This window comes from Procambarus clarkii, chromosome 51 (assembly GCF_040958095.1).
Source record: "Procambarus clarkii isolate CNS0578487 chromosome 51, FALCON_Pclarkii_2.0, whole genome shotgun sequence".
Taxonomy (NCBI): Eukaryota; Metazoa; Arthropoda; class Malacostraca; order Decapoda; family Cambaridae; genus Procambarus; species Procambarus clarkii.
In genome coordinates, this window is record NC_091200.1 from 5,778,366 (window position 1) to 5,804,106 (window position 25,741).

Sequence of the window (25,741 nt, forward strand, 5' to 3'; positions counted from 1 at the left end):
TGCTTCAGATACATGAAAGTAGTACTAGATTTAACCAACGTTGCACATGCCCCTGGCGTTGTCCGGTGTGTGTGTGTACCCTGGGGGTATAGGGGCAGTGAGAATTCTTGTTGGTATTATTTCTTGCCGGACATCGGGAGACTGTTCCTCCCAGTTGGTACCTTGTGTGTGTTGCTTTCTGTTCCCAGCACCTGTCTTCATTACTTGGTATTGATTGGTATTGAATTTTAGAAGCCATTTTTTTCCTGACCATTCTTGCAGCTTGGTCAGGTCTTCCCGTAGCTTGTTGCAGTCTTTGAATGTGATTATTCTCCTCGATAATGTATCGAGGAGAATACAGACATCCATCATCATGATCTTGAGGTTATCTTGAGATGATTTCGGGGCTTTTAGTGTCCCCGCGGCCCGGACTTCGACCAGGCCTCCACCCCCAGGAAGCAGCCTGTGACAGCTGACTAACACCCAGGTACCTATTTTACTGCTAGGTAACAGGGGCATAGGGTGAAAGAAACTCTGCCCATTGTTTCTCGCCGGTGCCTGGGATCGAACCCGGAACCACAGGATCACAAGTCCAGCGTGCTGTCCGCATCTGCAGACATCCATCACTAGACATTCTAGAGGATTCTAGACCAACAACACGATCACCCCCCTACCCCCCCTCCCTCCACAGTTATCACATTCCACACCAATTGCTAAGCACATGTTGGTCATTAGTATTTTTCAATGCTAAATGGGTGGAAAAAATATAATGATGCCGATATTTGGTGGTGTTGTGACTGGCTAGTTGAGTGTGTGAGAGAGTGCGAGGAACATTAGTCACGTCTGCTTGCTTCTGACTGCTCCTTCCTCGCCTAATCCTGCTGTCCGCTGCTGCCTGCACGAGTCATGATGGCTACACGACTTGATAATGTTCCTCGACGGACAGGAACGTCGATGTTCTCCATTTTCTGATGCGCGGGTTGGGTCATCAAATCATCAGCCACGTTATTGCGACTCATCGTCTGTCTACATGAGCTCTTATCTTTTATTGTTAATTGAATGAGACGTGAGGAAGCAGGAGGTGCAGGAGGGAGAATCATGAGGAGGAGGAGGAGACACAGGACAATGAGGAGAAGGAAGAACTGCGGGGGTTGAGAGCGGCGTGCAGGCCAGCCAGCTCACGTCTGTCGAGTCAGCGGGCGGGAGGGTACGGCCCGGCCTGCTTGCTGCGTCGCTCAATGTTGCATTCTAATGCATGAATTTACACCTTAATTTCCCGTATGTGAGACAGTGATCCCAGCCACGGGATCCACTGTACCTCTCCTCACCTCTCAACAAACTTTCTCTGTTCTTTCTCGAACATTTACATTACATACGTTGTATTTACATGGCCATCAGCAGGACACGTTAGCCTCCGCGGGGTCCACACTGACTCGTCATTTGCTGACCCTTAATATTGGTCCGGTGTGATGGTTGGCGCTTCCTTGTTTGGGTCGCGGATGATGACAAATATAAAAGGGGCTTTTGTTTGTCTTGCATGTTATAGGACCCCCGTGTGTTCCTCCCAAGGTGTACATAGTGTCGCAGTATTTGTCTTGGTGTAAGGGGGGGGCCCTTGTTCGATATTAATGCTGGCCATTCTTCTCTTCCACTCATTGAAAAGGGTTTTACTCTAAATCCTAGGTCACAGCTGGGGTCTGGAAACCTTGCTGGCTTTGGGGTCTTAATCCTAGGTCACAGCTGGGGTCTGGAAGCCTTTCTGGCTTTGGGGTCTTAATCCTAGGTCACAGCTGGGGTTTGGAAGCCTTGCTGGCTTTGGGGTCTTAATCCTAGGTCACAGCTGGGGTCTGGAAGCCTTGCTGGCTTTGGGGTCTTAATCCTAGGTCACAGCTGGGGTCTGGAAGCCTTGCTGGCTTTGGGTCTTAATCCTAGGTCACAGCTGGGGTCTGGAAGCCTTGCTGGCCTTGGGTCTTAATCCTAGGTCACAGCTTTACAGCCTATCGATGATTTTGGTGAGCTGTAAGGGGGGGAAAACAAATTAGTTACAACTGGAGTGAATCCCTACCCCATATATAGGGTACTCACCTAATTGTGCTTGCGGGGGTTGAGCTTTGGCTCTTTGGTCCCGCCTCTCAACTGCTCTCTGCTCTCGTGAGCAGGAAGAGCAGGAAGTGACTGCTCTCCATAGTAATAACACATTCCAAAACCCCACATTAAATTAATACCTCAAATTTGTAACACAAAAATATGTCAACAGTGAACATTGCTACAGGTTTTGAGTTGCTGAAACACTGTTTTGTGATTTAAATTTCCACCAAGAGTAAACCTTTGTGTTGGAAGCAGTTGTTATTTCGGGTTTGTAACAGGTGTTGAATTATCCTGGTCTACTGAGTAGGTCGTAGAGTAGTTGTATCCTAGATGACGCTGTTCGGATACCCGGGGGACACAGGTGGAAGCTGAGTGCCCAAATGAGCCACAGAGACGTTAGAAAGAACGTTTTCAGTGTCAATAGTAAAGGGATTGCACTAGGAAGTGATGTGGTGGAGGCTGACTCCATACACAGTTTCAAATGTAGATATGATAGAGCCCAGTAGGCTCAGGAATCTGTACACCAGTAGACCCCCCCCCCCAGGGTGGACCAGGTGACCCCGCCCCCAGGGTGGACCAGGTGACCCCCGACCGATTATCCCATGCCTCTGTATGACTAACCATCCTGTGTGATGGGGATTTTTTAGCATCACCTAGTTAGCTTTTTTTTTTGACACACTGTACTCCACTTCATATAGTCTAGGGTAGCAGCACTAATGCAGATGTACCTAATATGTTAATAAAAAAAAAATAGATTGACGGTTGAGAGGCGGGCCCAAAGAGCCAGAGCACAACCACGGCAAGTACAGCTAGGCGTGTACACGATGACAATCCTTCAGTAATTCATTTCCCGACCCATCTCATTTAACCATCACAAAACCCGTTAATCCATCCCCCTAGTTAATCGTGTGCCTTCCCTTCTCCCTTCCCCTCTCCTTTCTCTTCCCTTCCCCTCTCCCTTCCCCTCTCCTTTCTCTTCCCTTCCCCTCTCCCTTCCCTTCCCCTCTCCCTTCCCTTCCCCTCTCCCTTCCCTTCCCCTCTCCCTTCCCTTCCCCTCTCCCGTCCCTTCCCCTCTCCCTTCCCTTCCCCTCTCCCGTCCCTTCCCCTCTCCCGTCCCTTCCCCTCTCCCGTCCCTTCCCCTCTCCCGTCCCTTCCTGTCCACCATACACCATGGCCGCCAGGGGCTTCACGGGGTCCACTGACCTGACAGTTGCAGGAGCCTTACATAGCGTTGTGTTGGGGTCATTGACATTTGAATTTTCGTAGAGCTTGTAGAACCTTCGTAGAGCTTGACTTAGTGTTCTCTGGTGTTCGTAGTGTTCTCTGGTGCTCGTACAGTGTTCTCCGTATTTGGGTACGGTTAGTCCACTAATTTCGCTGTTTTAATAGTGACGAACGAGACAAGATGCAGAACAATTCTTGTTCTATAAGTTAAGTTTGAACGGTAATTAAAACCAATATAGCACCCTATTAGGTCCTTTTAAAACCAGAAAACAGTTTAACATAATCTATTCCACCTAATTCGGACAGGAATTACACTACATTAATGATGATCTGGTGATGAAACTAATCCTTGAGAAGTGCTCCTTGTAGTCGCTCCCCTTGTTACCTAGCAGTAAAATAGGTACCTGGGTGTTAGTCAGCTGTCACGGGCTGCTTCCTGGGGGTGGAGGCCTGGTCGAGGGCCGGGCCGCGGGGACACTAAAGCCCCCGAAATGATCTCAAGATAACCTCGGAAGAAGGTTGTGCCAGGTGATCCACTAGGTTGTGAGAGTCGGGCGGCTGCAGTCACTACACGTCTCTGCACTCCTCTATCCGGCTTTGATCTTGCATTTGCTTTCAGTGAATCTACAACATAAATGTCCCAGATTAGAGCGAGACGCGGGGCGGGTGGAAGCATCCCAAACAAGCGTATGGGATGAAAACTTAATGTGCCATGTTTGCTGACATTTGTTGTTGTTTAAGATTCGCTACCTGGAACAAAAAGTTCCAAGCAGCACGGGCTATGGCGAGCCCATTTGCTTATTGACGTTTTTGATGCCATACGTGCAAGCAGAGATGGGGGTCTGATGAGTGATTTGCCTGTTCTCTGATGTATGAACAGCAGAGAACACTGTATGAACACCAGAGAACACTGTATCACTATCACCATCACCAGAGAAGTCTTAACAAACAACACAGAAATCATCGATAGATACAGCGATAGCAGGCGGCTTGACATCTGCGAGGCACTACACATCAAAAAGTCAACACCAGCAGTCAACAGCCAATTAATGCACAACTATATTCTACCCACTTCAAGACTCCGTACCAATATAGAAGCATCAAGAGGAAGTATGGGCCAATAGGCCCTTTGCAGTTACTTCCATTCTTCCTTTTCATTTATCCAATTAATACCCATTGTTCCGTGTTCTGTCTTGTGTTGGTCAAAAGTTTGTTCACCTCGTCCAAAACTGTTGCAACATATCACCTCACCCAAATGTGAGTATATAAGACAGGCTGTTTAAGTGTTTAGCATTAGTAAAACTCTGTTTAGTGTTTTCAGGTTACAGTTGTGTGTGTGTAAACTAAAGTCTTTGAAAATGTAATAAGTTATTACGAAACGCGTTCAAGCGTCGCGTCAGACTAGAAATAAAAATGAATTTTGGAGAATTGATTTTTCAATTACCATCGACAGTGAAAAGAAACATATATATATATATATATATATATATATATATATATATATATATATATATATATATATATATATATATATATATATATATATATACATATATATATATTTTTAACACGCAAACAGTGCCTTAGTCATAAATCCTGAGATACATATCACATTATCTTCGGCCTAGCAAATTTACAAAATGTGTGTGAGGATTAGGGACCCCCCTTACCCCCCCCCCCGCGCCCGCCCGCCCGCCCGCGCGCGCGCGCGCGCGCGCACACACACACACACACACACACACACACACACACACACACACACACACACACACACACACACACACACACACACACACACACACACACCCACCCACCTACACACACACACCCACCTACACACACACACCCACCCACCTACACACACACACCCACCCACCTACACACACACACCCACCCACCTACACACACACACACACCCACCCACCTACACACCCACTCACCTACACACACACCTACACCTACACACATACCTACACACATACCTACACACATACCTACATACACAACTACACACACAACTACACACGGAGTGGGAAGCGCCTTCGATTCAATATTCAGCCCATCATTTCAGTCAAGGAGCTCCGAGGATTACGCTATGCATCCCTGGAACCTCCAAGGTTGAGGGAAGGGAGTGGGGAAGGAGTGAGAAGTGGGGGACGATGAATGGGGGCATGTGGGGAGGGAAGGATTGGGGGGGATTTTGGGAGGGAAGAGAGGTTGAGAGGGGGGGTGGGGGACGAGTCGGGTAATAATTCTAACGTGGCCCCAGTGATCCACAACCTAAACTCACTGGGGCTACGTGAGTAATATTTGCGCGAACAAGCTTGAATTTTGATCAATTCAAACTGCGCGAACGAACGCACACGCACGCACACGCACGCACAACGTGTAACGTCTCTGTGGCTCATTTGGGTACTCACAGTTTCCAGCTGTGTCCCCTTGTTCGCGTACCACCAGTGTTAAACAGTTTATCTATCCTGTCAATTCCTCTGAGAATTTTGTAGGTAGTGATCATGTCTCCCCTTACTCTTCAGTCTTCCAGTGTCGTGAGATGCATTTCCCGCAGCCTTTCCTCGTAATTCATGCCTCTTAGTTCTGGGACTAGTCTAGTGGCATATTTCCTATCTTTTTCAAGCTTCGCCTTGTGCTTGACAAGGTAGGGGTTCCATGCTGGGGCCGCATACTCCAGGATTGTGTGTGTGTGTGTGTGTGTGTACTCACCTAGTTGTGTTTGCGGGGGTTGAGCTCTGGCTCTTTGGTCCCGCCTCTCAACCGTGTGTGTGTGTGTGTGTGCGTGCGTGCGTGCGTGCGTGCGTGCGTGCGTGCCTGCTGCTGCTTCTGCTTCTGCTTTTTCTTCTCGACCTGCTTGATGGGGTTCTGGGAGTTCTTCTACTCCCCAAGCCCGGCCTGACTTGTGAGAGTTTGGTCCACCAGGCTGTTGCTTGGAGCGGCCCATATATCCACCACAGCCTAGTTGGTCCGATACTCCTTGGAGAAAACTATCTAGTTTTCTCTTGAAGATGTCCACGGTTGTTCCGGCAATATTTCTTATACTCGCTGGGAGGGTGTTGAACAACCGTGGACCTCCTCCTCCTCTGTCCTACTCCCTGCTCCTCCTCCTCCTTCCTCCTCTACCTCCTTCCTCCTCTACCTCCTTCCTCGTCCTCCTCCTCGTCGTCGACCTCCTCCACCACCACTTCTCAACCCCCTTCTCACGGGTACTCAGCCTCACATAAATCAGCATGTATCAAGACCATTTCTCTAAGTGCGTTAATCCTGTACACCACCTTAATCTCCTCTTTCCCCCCCCCCCTCTCTCTCTCTCTCTCTCTCTCTCTCTCTCTCTCTCTCTCTCTCTCTCTCTCTCTCTCTCTCTCTGTGCTCACCTAGTTGTGCTTGCGAGGGTTGAGGATTTGCTCTTTGGTCCCGCCTCTCAAAGTTGAGAGGCGGGACCTCTCATAATTATGTTGATTGACAGTTCTGTCAATCAACTGGTGTACAGATTCTGGAGCCTATTGGGCTCTATCATATCTACATTTGAAACTGTGTATGGAGTCAGCCTCCGCCACATCACTGCCTAATGCATTCCATTTGATAACTACTCTGACACTGAAACAGTTCTTTCCAACGTCTCTGTGGCTCATTTGGGTACTAAGTTTCCACCTGTGTCTTCTTGTTCGTGTTCCACCCGTGCTAAATAGTCTGTCTTTTTCCACCCTGTTAATTTCCCTGATAATTTTGTACGTGGTTATCATGTCTCCCCTTACTCCTCTGCCTTCCAGGGACGTGAGGGTTAGCTACCGTAGCCTTTCCCCGTAGCTCATACCTCTCAGTTTTGGGACTAGTCTGGAGGCATACCTCTGAATCTTCCCCAGCTTTGTCTTGTGTTTAACTAGGTATTGACTCCAGGCTGGAGCTGCATACTATTGGTCTAACATAAGTGATATACAAGGTCCTGAACGATTCCTTACACAAGTTTCTAAAGGCAGTTCTTATGTTGGCCAATCTAGCATATGCTACTGATGATATCCTTTTGATGTGGGCCTCTGGGGACAGGTTCGGTGTGATATCAACCCCCAGATCTTTCTTTCTATTTGACTCTTGCAGGATTTCACTTCCCAGATGGTACCTTGTGTTCAGCCTTCTGCTCCCTTCGCCTAAGTTCATTAGTTTACACTTTCCTGAGTTAAACTTTAGTAGCCATTTTCTAGACCATTTCATCAGTTTGTCCAAGTCGTCCTGTAGTCTCTCTTCATCTGTCTTGATTCTTCTCATAATTTTTGCATCATTAAATATTGAGAGGAATGAGTCTATACCCTCTAGAAGATCGTTTACATATATCAGAAACAGTATGGGTCCAAGTACAGAGCCCTGTGGGAGTCCGCTTGTGACGTCTCGCCATTCTGATGTCACACCCTCAGTTATTCGCCGTTTCCTGTTGCTTAGATACTCCCTTATCCACTGGAGCACCTTACCTTTTACTCCAGTCTGTTTCTATAACTTTTGTAACAGCCTTTTATGGAGTACTGTTCATAAACCTTCAACTTTCTAACGAACAGAACGCAGAGTGTAATAGTCAACAGTCAAATCCGGGTCATCTACTGTGAAAAGCTCAGTCCTCCAAGGTACCGTACTTGCTCCGGTACTTTTCCTCATCCTAATATCAGACACAGACAAGGATACAAACTACAGCACTGTATCATCATTTGCAGATGACACCAGGATTTTCATGCGAATAGACAATTCAGAGGACACGGCAAACCTCCAATCGGATGTAAATCAGGTCTTTCAATGGGCCACAGATAATATGATGATGATTAATGAAAATAAGTTCCAGCTCCTGCGCTTTAGGGAAAAAATGAAAATTTAAAAATGGAAACCATATATTAAACGGAATCAAATCACACTACAGAAGGAAAAAGCAATGTAAAGGATCTAGGAGTAATCTTGTCAGAAGATCTTAGATTTACAGAGCACTATAAAGTAGCTGTCACGACTATAAGAAAAATGACAGGTTGGATAACAAGGACTTTCCAAATTAGGGCTGCCATACCATAGTTGATACTTTTTAAAACACTAGAGTTCTCTAGAGTGGAATATTGTTGCACCCTAACAGCCCCATTCAGAGCCCGATAAATTGCTGACCGAGAGAGCGTGCAAAGATACTTTACCGCTAGAATCCGCTCTATAAGTCATCTTAATTATTGGGACCGATTAAAAGTTCTAAATCTGTATTCCCTTGAGCGCAGGCGGGAGAGATACACAATAATTTACACATGGAAAATAGTAAAGGGACTGGTCCCAAACCTGCACACAGAAATAACATCACATGAGACCAGGAGACATGGCAGGATGTGCAGAATATCCCCGTTGAAGAGCAGAGGTGCAACAGGTACTCTGAGAGAGAAAGAGAGAACTCTATCAACATCAGAGGCCCGAGACTGTTCAACACGCTTCCACTACACATAAGGGGCATAACTGGCCGACCCCTCACAGTGTTCAAGAGAGAACTGGACAAACACCTCCAAAGGATTCCTGATCGACCAGGCTGTGACTCATACGTCAGGCTGCGAGCAGCCGCGTCCAACAGCCTGGTTGACCAGTCCAGCAACCAGGAGGCCTGGTCGACGACTGGGCCGCGGGGTCGCTGAGCCCCGAAATCACATCAAGGTAACCTCAAGGTAAGGTAACCCTTGACCCAACAATACTGTCGCAGTAGATCCCCAAAATGCACATTCCAGGGGGCCTCGCGGCTGAGTCGAGAGCGCTCTTGGGTCGTAGTCCTAAGGGACCAGGTTCGATCCCCGGCCGAGGCAGAAACAAATAGGCAGAGTTTCTTTCAACATGATGCCCCCTGTTCACCTAGCAGTAAATAGGTACCTGGGAGTTAGACAGCTGGCACGGGCAGCAACCTAGGGATATGTGTGTAAGAGAAATATATATAGTAGACATAATAGAGGAAAAATAAATTGGTTAGAAAGGAGGAGTCCAAGAGCTAATAACTCGATTCTGCTGATAAATATAGTAAATACAAATATTAAACACACATAGTAAATTCACACATACCCACCACCACTCACCACCACCACCATCACCACCACCACTCACCACCACCACCACCACCACCACCCTCACCATCACCACCACCCTCACCACCACCACCACCCTCACCACCACCCTCACCACCACCACCACCCTCACCATCACCACCACCACTCACCACCACCACTCACCACCACCACCCTCACCATCACCACCCTCACCATCACCACCACCACTCACCATCCTGCTCTCTCACCCAACACCCCGTTATCTAATGACTTAATTAATTGACTTACTAGCTAAGTAATTACCTAACCCAGGAGCATTTTGTCCAACAAATACCCTAGCTGGCCCCAGTTCACTAGACCCAATGGTGCCACACAGTACCTCCAGGTAGAGGACCTGGTGGCGGTGTGGTACCTTTGTGGTACACAGGTACACCAGTTGGTAGTACACCAGTCAGGAGAACACAGTGAGACGAGCGTCTCCACATCAATAACATTTAGTCCCCCCCTCTGAGGCGTCATCTATCAACTTTAAACTCTTAGCCTAGCCTAGGCGGCCAGTCCTGGGAGTGCGGGGGAGGGGGTGATGATTTACGAGTCTCTCGCTAATCCCACCTTCATATATATTTACTCGGGGTCCGCTTAAGTACTCTGACCTCTGTTGACCTCCCGCGCGAGGATCACCGCGCCACACACTCGATATTTTGGGTTTCATCCTTGTTTCTCGTGTCTTAGGCTTTCGAACCATGAAATTCTTGCACTCTGTTTGGCCCCTTAGGAGTCCAGTATGTCCTTTAGGCGTCCAGTGTGTCCGCTAGGAGTCCCCTTGTTCGCGTTCCACCCATGTTAAACTGTTTATCTACTCTGTCAATTCCTCTGAGAATTTTGTAGGAAGTGATCATCACTCCCAGAGCTCTCCTGTCCCCCAGCGACGTAAGGGGCATCTCCCGCAGCCTTTCCTCGTAACTCATGCCTCTTAGTTCTGGGACTAGCCTAGTGGCATACCTCTGAACTTTTTCCAGCTTTGTCTTTCTAGAAACTGAGCCGATGCAAATGAGCCACAGGGACGTTAGAAAGAACTTTTTCAGTGTAACAGTCGTTAACAGATGGTGATGTGGTGGAGGCTGGCTCCATTACACGGTTTTTAAATGTAGATATGGGAGAGCCCAGTAGGCTCAGGAACCTGTACATCTGTTGATTGACAGTTGAGAGGCGGGACCAGAGAGTCAGAGCTCAACCCCCGCAAGCACAGCTAGACGAGTACACACACACACACACACACACACACACACACACACACACACACACACACACACACACACACACACATGTATGAATATATGTGAGCGCCTCACACGGGCCAAAGTCAAAAGTGCGACGTTTAAACAATTTTATGAATAATTATTTGTAGACTTTTCTGTTCCTCTGCGGAACTGAATCTTTTTAAATATTGATACACACATTGATTGAGCAGGTTGTTGCCGTGAATTATGCAGCAGCTGCACCTCAGCTTGGGGAGGGGCGGGGAGGAGCACCTCAGCTTGGGGAGGGGCGGGGAGGAGCACCTCAGCTTGGGGAGGGGCGGGGAGGAGCACCTCAGCTTGGGGAGGGGCGGGGAGGAGCACCTCAGCTTGGGGAGGGGGCGGGGAGGAGCACCACAGCTTGGGGAGGGGGGGCGGGGAGGAGCACCTCAGCTTGGGGAGGGGGGGCGGGGAGGAGCACCTCAGCTTGGGGAGGGGGGCGGGGAGGAGCACCTCAGCTTGGGGAGGGGGCGGGGAGGAGCACCTCAGCTTGGGGCGGGGGGGCGGGGAGGAGCACTTCAGCTTGGGGAGGGGGGCGGGGAGGAGCACCACAGCTTGGGGAGGGGGCGGGGAGGATCACCTCAGCTTGGGGAGGGGGGCGGGGAGCAGCACCACAGCTTGGGGGAGGGGGGCGGGGAGGAGCACCACAGCTTGGGGGAGGGGGGCGGGGAGGAGCACCACAGCTTGGGGGAGGGGGGCGGGGAGGAGCACCACAGCTTGGGGGAGGGGGGGCGGGGAGGAGCACCACAGCTTGGGGGAGGGGGGCGGGGAGGAGCACCTCAGCTTGGGAAGGGGGCGAGTGTGTTGCTCGGTGCTTGTACTCGATCTAGGACGCAAGTGCGTCATGCGTTGTTTGAAATGCGTCATATTTATGTAAATGCTCCCTCCCGTGATGTAAATGATTAATGTAAATACGCACTCAGTTAATTACGTAATGTTTTATGTCAAATACTGCTCTTACTGCACATGTTTACTGCTAGCTGTAAGTATGTTGTCCTCAGGAGTGTTGCATGACTGCTCCTGACGTCACGCTGCTTGACAGGCTCTTCTGCTTGTTACTAGTGTCATAATTACAGGGAAATTGATGTCACAAGTGTTGTTACAAGGTGATTGTTGCCAGTGTGCGCTGTCTCAGATATCAAGTCATGTTGTGACAAGTGCCTTTGGCGCCTGTCCGATGTTTATATATAGTGCTTCCTCTTATAGTACTATATAGTACTATATAGTAAATAAAAAAGGCCTCTTGAAACAGTTGGGCGGCCGCCTGGCGGCTGTTTCTTAGAATCGGTTGAAATTTTCTTTGGTGTAGCGATTTATTTTGAGTGAAGTTGTAAGAGAGAGAGTCAAATGACGAGAGGAAAGAGGCAGTTGTGTTTGTTCCCTTGCCTTGAAGTTACCTTGAGAGGATTTCGGGGCTTAGCGTCCCCGCGGCCCGGTCATCGACCAGGCCTCCTGGTTGCTGGACTGGTCAACCAGGCTGTTGGACGCGGTTGTTGTAATGCCAGTAAGGCACGTGGGTTGTCTTCTAATATGGCCCCCCCCCCCCTTTTCTGCCTCCCTCTCTCTCTCCCTCTTTATCTCTCTCCATCCCTCCCTCCCTCCCAGTACCCTCCCTCCCACTTTATCATGTGAACTGCCAGTTGACAAATGCTTTTTTACTGTGATGGCAAACTACTCTCTTTTTAAAAGCTTTTGGACCCTACACGTTTTTCAAATCATTTTTTTATCCCTGGTCGGATTTGGACGTTATATTACTTTTTATAGGCCCTATCAATACTTAACGTCCCATGTATTTTTATTGCCTTTTTTTTTTAATCTCATTGATAAATCCCTTCAGCAAAACGTTTCAGAATACTCAATTACTTCGTCAACACGTTTTTAGGACAGTAAACCAATCTGTTGCTATATTTCAGAAAGGTAAATCATTTCTGTGACGTTGCAAATAGGTAAACTCTACCAGTAGATCGATTGTTCAGTCAGCCGCATACATTTCCCATTCCGTTTTATGTATATTTGTGTGTGTGTGTTTGTATGTTTGTGTGTGTTTTGGGGAAAGATGGGGGGGAGCGGGGGGGGGGGGGTTGGATTTTTGGGTGGGTTGGTTTGTGTGGATTAGTTTTTTGGTCAGTTGGTTGTTTGGTTGGGTTAAGGTCGTTCAGGTGTGGTAGTTCGCATGTGGAGAACGGCCTGTACTTGTTTACAGGCCTAGAGCGGCCTAGCGGAGAGCGGCCTAGACTGTTTTCTATAAAACGTTCCGGACCAATCGGGCTGTGGTGGGTATATGGGCCTGCGGGCCACTCCAAGCAACAGCCTGGTGGACCAAACTCTCACAAGTCAAGCCTGGCCTCGGGCCGGGCTTGGGGAGTAGAACAACTCCCAGAACCCCATCAAGCAGGTATCAACCAGGTACTTCATACCCAGTGATGAAATACTGTCAAACTGGAGCATTACAACATGACTGTTGAGAAGGCATCTTGGAAGCGGATCCCACTCATAGCTCAGTTTATTATTAGACTGCCAGTCACCTCTCTTACAGTCACTTTATTAGTTTTCACTTCTGCGTAATGTGGCTTTATCTGGGAATTATTGAGGCAATGGTGGTGGTTTGATGACTTGTGATTGGTGGCTGGTACACGGAGACCTACCACCCCCCCCTCTGTGTGTGTATGTGTGTGTGTGTGTGTGTGTGTGTGTGTGTGTGTGTGTGTGTGTGTGTGTGTGTGTGAGTGTGTGTGTGTTTGGTGGTGTGTGAGAGTTGGGGGGTGTTTTTATCTACCACACACGTGGCCACACATTTATACTGCTAACCAGCACATATACATTTTCTTCTGTCCTCCACGGACAGTGTTAAGAGACCCGTTAGACACATAGCTCAGTGAGTTACCGAACAATCGGCCAATAAGAGTGATTGTAATGCGTCTAAAATGCAATCCTAAATACAAAAAAATACATCCATTTACGCAAATTAACAAACACTTAACAACAGAAGGTGATTAAGAGTTGTTATAATCTCATGTTATACTTGCATCACACACACACACACACACATACACACACACACACACACACACACACACACACACACACACACACACACACACACACACACACACACACACACACACACACACTCATTACATAACTGATGCATTACATAGTCAATCTCGGGTACAAGTCCAGTATATCATCAAGTGTCACAGTACACTGATAATGTTTACCGAGTTGAGCCAGGGGAGTGGGGGGGGTAGGGGGTGAGAGCGGGGGACCAGCTAAGGTCCTGTTGGTGACACTGGAGCCATACCCTGGGGGGAGGGGAGCCCTGTTGATGATGCTGAAGTCATACCCTGGGGGAGGGGAGCCCTGTTGATGACACTGGAGCCATACCCTGGGGGGAGGGGAGCCCTGTTGATGATGCTGGAGTCATACCCTGGGGGAGGGGGAGCCCTGTTGATGACACTGGAGCCATACCCTGGAGGGAGGCGCGCCCTGTTGATGACACTGGAGCCATACCCTGGGGGAGGAGAGCCCTGTTGATGACACTGGAGCCATACCCTGGGGGGAGGGGAGCCCTGTTGATGATGCTGGAGTCATACCCTGGGGGAGGAGAGCCCTGTTGATGACACTGGAGCCATACCCTGGGGGAGGGGAGCCCTGTTGATGATGCTGGAGTCATACCCTGGGGGAGGAGAGCCCTGTTGATGACACTGGAGCCATACCCTGGGGGGGAGGGGAGCCCTGCTGATAATGCTGGAGTCATACCCTGGGGGAGGGGAGCCCTGTTGATGACACTGGAGCCATACCCTGGGGTGAGGGGAGCCCTGTTGATGATGCTGGAGTCATACCCTGGGGGAGGGGGAGCCCTGTTGATGACACTGGAGCCATACCCTGGAGGGAGGCGCGCCCTGTTGATGACACTGGAGCCATACCTTGGGGGAGGCGCCCCCTGTTGATGACACTGGAACCATACCCTGGGGTGGAGGCGCCCCCCTGTTGATGACACTGGAGCCATACCCTGGGGGAGGCGCCCCCTGTTGATGACACTGAAGCCATACCCTGGGGGGAGGCGCCCCCTGTTGATGACACTGGAGCCATACCCTGGGGGGAGGCGCCCCCTGTTGATGACACTGGAACCATACCCTGGGGGGGAGGCGCCCCCCTGTTGATGACACTGGAGCCATACCCTGGGGGGAGGCGCCCCCTGTTGATGACACTGGAGCCATACCCTGGGGGGAGGCGCCCCCTGTTGATGACACTGGAACCATACCCTGGGGGGGAGGCGCCCCCCTGTTGATGACACTGGAGCCATACCCTGGGGGGGAGGCGCCCCCCTGTTGATGACACTGGAGCCATACCCTGGGGGAGGCGCCCCCTGTTGATGACACTGAAGCCATACCCTGGGGGGAGGCGCCCCCTGTTGATGACACTGGAGCCATACCCTGGGGGGCGGCGCGCCAGGCAAGTGCCAATTCCCTGCCGTCATGGGCGCCCGGCGCTGATTGGTGCACTCGGTTGCGCGATCTTATTTTTGTCTCCACTTTTTCCTCACTTGACTGCGCTTTGTCAGGATTATCCCGCTTCACCTGGCTCCAAATGCCTGGAGGGACATTTTATGTGTGTGTGTGTTTTAGCTTTGGAGTTTGATATTTTGGGTTTGTTTCAAGTTTTGTGCTAATGCGTTTAACGTGATGTTTTGGTTCTGGCCGGGTAATGTTATTAACCATGCCATTCACCCGTCGTGTTAACTCGTTAATCTCGTCTCATATTTATGAGGAGCGGGGCCACAAGGTGCCAGCTCGCGCTCTCATCCACATTGAAACATCCAGTTTCAAAGCGTTATATGACAAAGAGTGCTGGGAAGACGGGACACCACAAGCGTAGCTCTCATCCTGTAACTACACTTAGGTAATTACTCTCATCTCTCCCCTCTCTCACATCATTAAGAATGGTGTTGAGGTTCCTAGTGATACAGCAAGATATAAGAGTTGTTAAACTATATCAATGTTTGATTTGAATTCACGCGTATTTATGTGTTAAAAGAACATGTTTTAAATGATAGTCAGCTTAGGAGTGAATGATCGCTGATTGAGTGATGTTCTTAAGAATGGTACAACTAGCACCAAGCTCTTGTGATTGCTGAGCGCCTTCTGTTGTCATCGCCAACTTTTGGTTGTCAATGACTTAGGGCCAGATAGGGAATCTTGAGAATATTGATCTTGTCATAACAGTCTGGGGATATATCTCCGGTGTTGAAGTCTGTGGTGCATTGGCCAGTCCGTCCTGAACGGGTCAAGACTAGAGATGAGCCTTCTTGCATGCTTGTCCACAGGTCATCCCTCCCCCCCCCCCAGTTCCTCTGTCTGCCAGCCAGTCAGCCAGCCGCAGCAGCAGCAGCAGCAAGATGTATGTTGTTTTGTCTTGCAAGACATTGCAGGCAGTGTCTCCTAACTTGGGCTTGAAATGACAGGTCAGGTGGACTTGGGCGCTTCGTGTGTTATACCGTCTTGCATGGGGGCTCCCTGTTGATACACGTGCCCTTGAACTGCTCTTGACGTGCCCTTGACGTGGCCTTGACGAGCCCCTGACGTGCCCTTGACGTGCCCCTGACGTGCCCTTGACGGGCCCTTGACGGGCCCTTGACGTGCCCTTGACGTGCCCTTGACGTGCGGTCCATAACCGGTTGCAAGCGTAGATGGCGCATGCCCGTATCAAACGTCTCGCTGCAAAACAAAATGACAACCTGGTTTGAAAATTATATAATAATAATATTAAAACTAAAAAAAAAAATATATAAAAAATAAAGCCCTTGAGATTGCAAAAAGCCATTACCGAAATTGAAAAAAAAAGCTGAACAAAATATTTCAGTGTAAAATTCAAATACAAAAAATCACTTACAGTATTGGGTTCTTGTTTAGGGCAGATGGAATATTCTCTGATAAAAAAAACAAAGAATTGAGCGAGAAACTGAGTGCACAGTGCGACTGTTGTCAGGGAACTACCAAACCCATCGAAGACTGACGACCCAAATGAAGGTTTTATAAATGTGTAACTAAGGTTGTGTTGGGGATACTGTCTAGGGGGGACTGTCTAGGGAGGGACTGTCTAGGGGGGGACTGTCTAGGGGGGTTCTGTCTAGGGGGGGGTCTGTCTAGGGGGGACTGTCTAGGGGGGGGGACTGTCTAGGGGGGGACTGTCTAGGGGGGGACTGTCTAGGGGGGGACTGTCTAGGGGGGGACTGTCTAGGGAGGGACTGTCTAGGGGGGACTGTCTAGGGGGGGACTGTCTAGGGGGGGACTGTCTAGGGGGGGACTGTCTAGGGGGGGGACTGTCTAGGGGGGGACTGTCTAGGGGGGGACTGTCTAGGGGGGGACTGTCTAGGGGGGGACTGTCTAGGGGGGGACTGTCTAGGGGGTCTAGGGGGGGGGACTGTCTAGGGGGGGGACTGTCTAGGGGGGGACTGTCTAGGGGGGACTGTCTAGGGGGGACTGTCTAGGGGGGACTGTCTAGGGAGGGACTGTCTAGGGGGGACTGTCTAGGGGGGACTGTCTAGGGGGGGACTGTCTAGGGGGGACTGTCTAGGGAGGGACTGTCTAGGGGGGACTGACTAGGGGGGACTGTCTAGGGAGGGACTGTCTAGGGAGGGACTGTCTAGGGGGGACTGTCTAGGGGGGACTGTCTAGGGGGGGACTGTCTAGGGGGGTTCTGTCTAGGGGGGGACTGTCTAGGGGGGACTGTCTAGGGGGGACTGTCTAGGGGGGACTGTCTAGGGGGTCTGTCTAGGGGGGGGACTGTCTAGGGGGGGACTGTCTAGGGGGGACTGTCTAGGGGGGACTGTCTAGGGGGGGACTGTCTAGGGGGGACTGTCTAGGGGGGACTGTCTAGGGGGGGACTGTCTAGGGGGGACTGTCTAGGGGGGGACTGTCTAGGGGGGACTGTCTAGGGGGGACTGTCTAGGGGGGGACTGTCTAGGGGGGACTGTCTAGGGAGGGACTGTCTAGGGGGGACTGTCTAGGGGGGGACTGTCTAGGGAGGGACTGTCTAGGGAGGGACTGTCTAGGGGGGACTGTCTAGGGGGGACTGTCTAGGGGGGACTGTCTAGGGGGGACTGTCTAGGGGGGACTGTCTAGGGAGGGACTGTCTAGGGGGGACTGTCTAGGGGGGGACTGTCTAGGGAGGGACTGTCTAGGGAGGGACTGTCTAGGGAGACTGTCTAGGGGGGACTGTCTAGGGAGGGACTGTCTAGGGGGGACTGTCTAGGGAGACTGTCTAGGGGGGACTGTCTAGGGAGACTGTCTAGGGGGACTGTCTAGGGAGACTGTCTAGGGGGACTGTCTAGGGATACAGGTCGCCTCAGCCTGTATTCTTGAACTTGTTTATTAATCAAGAATTGCACAAACCTTCTAAACGCCCTGTCTTAAGGAAATGGAGCCTAGATACACTGAGATATCCAGTAACCTCTCAAGGACTCGGATTTCCAATACCCCATATGGTTCATAAGGACGTTCCAGTACCCCATATGGTTCATAAGGACGTTCCAGTACCCCATATGGTTCATAAGGACGTTCCAGTACCCCATATGGTTCATAAGGACGTTCCAGTACCCCATATGGTTCATAAGGACGTTCCAGTACCCCATATGGTTCATAAGGACGTTCCAGTACCCCATATGGTTCATAAGGACGTTCCAGTACCCCATATGGTTCATAAGGACGTTCCAGTACCCCATATGGTTCATAAGGACGTTCCAGTACCCCATATGGTTCATAAGGACGTTCCAGTACCCCATATGGTTCATAAGGACGTTCCAGTACCCCATATGGTTCATAAGGACGTTCCAGTACCCCATATGGTTCATAAGGACGTTCCAGTACCCCATATGGTTCATAAGGACGTTCCAGTACCCCATATGGTTCATAAGGACGTTCCAGTACCCCATATGGTTCATAAGGACGTTCCAGTACCCCATATGGTTCATAAGGACGTTCCAGTACCCCATATGGTTCATAAGGACGTTCCAGTACCCCATATGGTTCATAAGGACGTTCCAGTACCCCATATGGTTCATAAGGACGTTCCAGTACCCCATATGGTTCATAAGGACGTTCCAGTACCCCATATGGTTCATAAGGACGTTCCAGTACCCCATATGGTTCATAAGGACGTTCCAGTACCCCATATGGTTCATAAGGACGTTCCAGTACCCCATATGGTTCATAAGGACGTTCCAGTACCCCATATGGTTCATAAGGACGTTCCAGTACCCCATATGGTTCATAAGGACGTTCCAGTACCCCATATGGTTCATAAGGACGTTCCAGTACCCCATATGGTTCATAAGGACGTTCCAGTACCCCATATGGTTCATAAGGACGTTCCAGTACCCCATATGGTTCATAAGGACGTTCCAGTACCCCATATGGTTCATAAGGACGTTCCAGTACCCCATATGGTTCATAAGGACGTTCCAGTACCCCATATGGTTCATAAGGACGTTCCAGCACCACACATGGTTCATAAGGACGTTCCAATACCCCACATGGTTCATGAAGACGTTCCAGTACTCGCCAAGGTCTTCCCAGTCACCCCAGTACTCACCAAGGTCTACCCCAGTACTCACCAAGGTCTACCCCAGTTACCCCAGTACTCACCAAGGTCTACCCCAGTCACCCCAGTACTCACCAAGGTCTACCCCAGTCACCCCAGTACTCACCAAGGTCTACCCCAGTCACCCCAGTACTCACCAAGGTCTACCCCAGTCACCCCAGTACTCACCAAGGTCTACCCCAGTCACCCCAGTACTCACCAAGGTCTACCCCAGTACTCACCAAGGTCTACCCCAGTCACCCCAGTACTCACCAAGGTCTACCCCAGTACTCACCAAGGTCTACCCCAGTACTCACCAAGGTCTACCCCAGTCACCCCAGTACTCGCCAAGGTTTACCCCAGTCACCCCAGTATTCCTGCAGATCTTTCCAGATCATCACCTTCCAAGGTTTCATCTGGCCATTTGAATTCACAGCCGGGTTCCTATTTGAAAAGTCCAGCGGCCGTTTTCTCTCTCTCTCTCCGCCCGCTCTCTTCTTTCTCTTCCTTCTCTCTCTACTTTCTTCCTTTCTCGCGCTTCTTTCTTTCTTTCCCTCCCTAATCTCCCTTCTTGCCACCTCTTCTTTATCTCCCTGCTGTTCTTTTCTCATTTCCCTTTCCTTCACTGAACCTCCTCTCTCTCTCTCTCCCTCTCTCCCTCCCCCTCCCCATCTCACTCCCTCTCTCCCACCGGACGGGTACTCATAGACCTCGGAGGTTGATTAGTGACTCTGGCCTAGAGCAGTTTTATGATGCTCAAGTAAGTCGCCTTGCCTGGCTCCCTTGGGATGTGGATCGCGGGGTTCGAAATATGCACTGATGGAGTTAGGATGTGCAGGGGATGGACCAAGGCGTGCAGGGAAAATACGGAGATCTGCTGGAATGGGTCCAAGATAAGTTGGACTTTTTTTGTACCGAGATGGGACTGGGATGGATAGGGAGGTCTGGTATGGACCAAATATTTACAGAGATAGAACTGGATCGACCTGAATGTGACTGTCATGTTCAGGGATTGGATCAGAGTTTGTGTTGATGGCTCCAAGATGAACAGGAATGGAACCAGGATGTGCAAAGTTTCGACTAGAATGTACACGAATTCAACTGGGATGTGCAAAACCAGGATCTAAATGTATTGATAAGGGGGTAGAAATGTGCAGGAATAGGGTCAAGATGTAACAAGTGAAGGAGGGCATTTGGGGCGTGCTTAGTGCACGATTTGGCGACACGGATGAGGCGATTTGGCGACACGGATGAGGCGATTTGGCGACACGGATGAGGCGATTTGGCGACACGGATGAGGCGATTTGGCGACACGGATGAGGCGATTTGGCGACACGGATGAGGCGATTTGGCGACACGGATGAGGCGAGTTTGATGATGTAATTTAACACGGGAATGGGTGATAGTAAAGGATAGCTTTCGAGTAAGGTAGTAAGGTGTGATTTGGCGAATGTAATAGTTTAATGGTGGAATATGTATTGACTGTATAATAGATTTTATACAATATACTGTATCTTGAAAAATATTATTTGATGAATAAGGAAAATAATGAACTCACACACACAAATTTATTGATTGTTGCAATAGTGAAACAGTAACGAAGTATTATAACGAAGAAATGCAGGTACACAATATATATTTTTTTCTAGGATAAGAAAATAATTTAGTAAAAGCAAATCAGGTAATTTAAGATTTCTCCAGAAATTTGAGGCGAGAGGAGTGGAGGATTTCATTAAAGTAATGGCCGGAGCTGAGGGCCAAGAGACGTGTCGGAAGTTGACTTAAGTCGCTGGGGATTGAACAAGGGAAGATGGTGGCTTCTGGCCCTCCCTTGCACGCGTGGCACTGGCTTATGGCCCGGGGGATTGGGCCTCGGGGGAGGTGGTGGTTTCTATCTCCACTGCATTCTGGCAGTTGGCTCAAGTCCCCGGGGGATTAAACAGCTGGAGATTTCGGCCTCTGGCTCCTCTGCACACTTTAATTCGGCTTTACCACCTCTCGGATGTCATTGGCTCCCTCTACTGGAGGTGGATAACGATTGTAGGTATACATGCACGCGTGTATACAGGAAGCATGTATTCTGGTTAGCAGTTACTTAGATACACATGTATCTGCATCCACACACGCACACATTTTTTTTAACTAATCAACAATCATACAAGGAACCTGAAAACCCTCCAGTGGAATGGCAAACCCCAATACGATTGGTTCCAGCGCCGTCACAAGAACTGTCAGAACGATGTTGAAAGGCAACAGCTTCCTTCATAACCCACCAAAAGCAAGAGTAATAATTATTAATTACAACAGTTATTATAATTATTATATTAATTAATAATTAATCCTCCTCCACCTCTTGCCGGGTTATAAACGAAGCTCCTGCCATCAACCTCGTTCTGACAGTTCCTGCGACAACGCTGGAACCAATTGTATTGGCGTTTGCCTTTCCACTGGAGACTTTCGGCGCCGTGGAGAGGGGGGGGGGACCTGCTGCATGGGTGACAGCTTCTCCTCCGTATCAACCTACCCTGGCTGTGCGCCCTGGAGAGGCCACTCCTGACCGGCAACCAGCGCGCAACTCCATAGTCTTCTGAGACTGATGGATGCAAAAAAAAAAAAAAAAGAACCTGGTGAAACTGAAAGCAAGAGCTGTAACCCCTAACTCATTGTTTACATGCCCCCCTCTCTCTCACACAACCCATGAGCATTGTAAATCAATAATGTGCACTAGTGTGTAACAGAAGTTAATCCTGGTGCATATTGAGGTGTACAGTGTACCAATTGGTGGGTGACTCAGGTGGCTGTGATGGCCTTAATAAGCCTCCCGCTATTGATAGGCCTTAAGGCCAAAACCTAACATAGCTTCACCCTTGGTAAATATATTCAACTCACTATAACTTTTATAAATTTATATTTAAATTATTTTTGCTTGACAGGGTGGCTAATGATAGTTTAATATTATTATTATTGCCTTAGGGCGACCGACCCTTTATCTCAACAAATAGGTCTCATTTGTAACGGAACTGACCAATCCGTTCAACATGCGACTTACTGGTAAAAATGAAAGCACCGCGGTATTGACGTTTTATATGCGTCGGCCTCAATAGGTTCGTCCGGTTAGGTAAAAAATGCTTAATGTTTTAGGGAGTGGCAAAGAACGTAATGGTTTACAATGGTATCCTCGTGATTACAGCAACCAGGAGGCCTGGTCGACGACCGGGCCGCGGGGACACTAAGCCCCGGAAGCACCTCAAGGTAACCTCACACTTCACTATGCTGTAGGCGAATATTACAAATTTGTCCTTAATTTAAAGTACGGGACTAAGTTATAAACAAAAGTTGTTGCAAACTTGCGAGAATGGCTAAGGACACGAGTAACTCGGGTACGGACCTCCAATAACTGGGTCTAACTAGCCAGCGCAGCAGGTAAGAGTGAGTTGATTTGCATAAAGAGTTAAGCGAGTATGAAGGCAGTATATGTATGTAAGCAAGTCTTGTGTTTCAGCCTCCACCATCTTGACGAGAGTTGTGTTCAGTGTAACTGTGAGGTAACCCTTCATGTGCGTGTGTTTAGTGTAACTAAGGTAACTTGTGTATGTGTTCAGTATAACTGTGTGAGGTAACCCATCTCCCCGCCTTGTGTCTTCCCCAGCAGAGGGTGGAATGGCACCCGAACGCCGCGCAGATGAAGTCGTGCTACATGAAGGGCGGGTCGGAGGAGGTGTGCCAGAACTACGTGCGCATCCTGACGGAGAAGTCCCCGGGACACTACCTCATCTGTGGCACCAACGCCTACAACCCCATGTGCAGAGACTTCAGACTAGCGGTAAGTTACCTCCTGTCCTAGTAGGGGTTAGTACGCCTGGACCCGTACGCCTGGACCCGTACGCCTAGACCCGTACGCCTAGACCCGTACGCCTGGTTCCGTCTCACCAGGTTAAGACTTAGTATAAAGGGGTGATGACCCTATTGTAATGTTAATATGGATAAGAATAGAAAATATTAGGTCACAAAATTTCGAGTTTGAGATGCTTTAAATACGTTAAATGCAGTAATTAAATTAATAAATACACGACTATCAAATGTTTTATATCCGAATTTAAGTCAACTTGAGTGATTACACTGTTGCAGGAAGGGGGGGGGGGGTTGTTGCAGGGTAGGGGGTAAGGGAAGGAGTACACATAAGGTACAGGTGTGGTACACATAAAGTACAGGTGTGGTTGTGTTGCAGGGAGGAGTCCTGGAGCGTGACAGGGAGTACCCGGGCCGTGGACTGTGTCCCTTCGACCCTTCCCACAACAGCACCGCAGTCTTTGCTGGTTGGTATCTTCCTCCCCTCCCTTCTCCTCTTACCCCCCCCCTTTCCTCCCTCCCTACCTTTTCCTCTCCCCCTCCCTATCCCCTAACCCTCACCTCTTCCCATCCCCCACTCCTCTTTCCTTCTCCCCTCTCCCCCTTTTTACCTTGCCCTTTCCCATCATGTTCTGTTATCATTATTATATTTGTTATCTCTCTTGTATCCTTCGTAATTATTCATCCAGTCATATTTATCGAATTTGCAACCATATGTTGCATGAGCAACATGTGTGTGTGTGGCACGCGGGCTTCCCTGGGAGGAACACACGCGAGGAGTCATGCAGGCATTAACGTGTCCTCTTACGAAACCTGTACATCTTTCCTCAAGCATGGCCGCTTAGTGTGTATGTGAAACAGTTTACGATTTTGTAACTTGGCAACCCAAGGTTATTATTGTGCTAGACAACCTCGTAGCGCTTTGGGGTTCATTAGTAGTTTGTTGAATGTAAACTTAACCGCCATGATTGAGGAAAGATGTATACGTTTCGTAAGTGGACAGTTAAGTGCTTCGTCCCCTGCCTTGTGTGGGTGTAATTCAAATTCGTAAGTTGAAACATGTACAATATGAATAGATGCAGCAGATTGTAACCTCATGAACTAAATGTGTGCTTCGGTCTACAATTTTGACCTATTTTCTTGTGGACCTATTTATTAGACCCACAAGGTCTGTTATTGTCCTACTAGACCTATTTATCCTCTGCCCAGTGTAGCAGTGAATACGAGCAGCACCTCACCGTAAAAAGACCTAATTGAATTACTCTACTGTTAAAATATACAATTTTGCCTAAGCAAAGATAGTAATATTGGCCAGGCCTTGGCCAATGCCTGATGAGTCCTGGCCAAGGTTTCCAACTTGAGATTGTGAAACGAGTCTACGATCCTGTGCGTCACGAGCCCACTATACCAAATTCATTTTCTCAACTCCTTTCAGATAGTACAAAGGCTAAAATGTCAGAATAAATGTTTGATTCTTTAGGTAAGCAAACCTTGGATTATCCAGACATTTATAAAATAGGTTTTGATAATTTCCTGTCTCGGTTGGTGGTGAAATCGGATGGAATAATTTTTAACATCAAAATATAATTGTTAATTGTCATAACAAGCCGTGAAGATGAAGTGGACGCTGATTGTTTGTTTTGTCATTGTTCCAACAACACCGAGCTTAGTTTCGCATCCTTCAGTCTCTTGCGCGCGCATTCAGCAACCCTACACAACTTCCAGCGAAATATAAGCTTTCGGATAGTCGGTAATTCCTCAAAGAAAAAGTAAGACCATTAGTGGGTAAATGTATAAGAATTGTCCCAACTGAGATTAGTTCCCGAGAGAAGGTATTTTGCGGGAGACGGGAAGTCTTTGTTGAAGGCCATCAAAGGCTTCCAGTAATCCAATGGCGTTTTTACTCTGGTGTCTGAACGAGCGCCCTAATTGGGACTGTTCCTCTGGAGTTCCTTAACGATCCAGATCGAAAGGAGATTCGCGCCTTTGATTTCTATATATGAAACCCAGCGATCCACAACTTCAAACTCTTGTCTCATCGGTCCAGGAGATCAGAGCAATCAAGGGGAACCACGGGCCGCAAACAGTGATTAAAGATCGGTTTGTAGTACGAGAGAAAGGTTCACTTTCGTGTGTGTGTGTGTGTGTGTGTGTGTGTGTGTGTGTGTGTGTGTGTGTGTGTGTGTGTGTGTGTGTGTGTATGTGTGTGTGTGTGTGTGTGTACGTGTGTGTGTGTGTACGTGTGTACGTACTCACCTTGTTGCGCTTGCGGGGACTAAGTTTTGGCTCTTTGGTCCCGCTTCTCAACTGCCAATCAGTTGCACCATCAGGATGTGCAGATTGGTACAAGAATTCAACCAACTACGAACCACTTAGTTTGATGAAAGGGAGCAGAAGAACAACAGAAGTACACTTACATCGCATCAGGCTTGGATACCCATGTGCATGGGAAATAGCCTTACAGGTTCCGGAAGATGAGAGGAAATGTCGGCACTGTGGAGAAATGCCCAACAGACCACTGGAACATTATCTAAAACGGTGTATATGTGGAATGTATTATCTAACACAGTGAAATATGCGGCTCCAGGCTGGAACCGCGTATTCCAGTATTGGTGACATATGAGGTATACAAGGTTCTGAATGATTCCCTACACAAGTTTCTGAAGGCAGTTC

The 25,741-nt window shown here is 49.0% G+C and overlaps 1 protein-coding gene across 8 annotated transcripts in view; it reads left to right on the forward strand.

Moving 5' to 3' along the window:
- Positions 1–25,741, forward strand: part of Sema1a (semaphorin 1a) — a 1,083,998-nt gene that overhangs the window by 966,808 nt on the left and 91,449 nt on the right. For 5 of the 8 annotated variants that reach the window (XM_069303901.1, XM_069303896.1, XM_069303904.1 and 2 more), the window contains exons 4-5: positions 22,869–23,042; positions 23,448–23,535. In XM_069303901.1, the coding sequence (XP_069160002.1) occupies positions 22,869–23,042; positions 23,448–23,535 (262 nt within the window). The remainder of the gene's footprint in view (positions 1–22,868; positions 23,043–23,447; positions 23,536–25,741) is intronic. The other 3 variants (XM_069303902.1, XM_069303897.1, XM_069303900.1) reach the window with 1 other exon arrangement.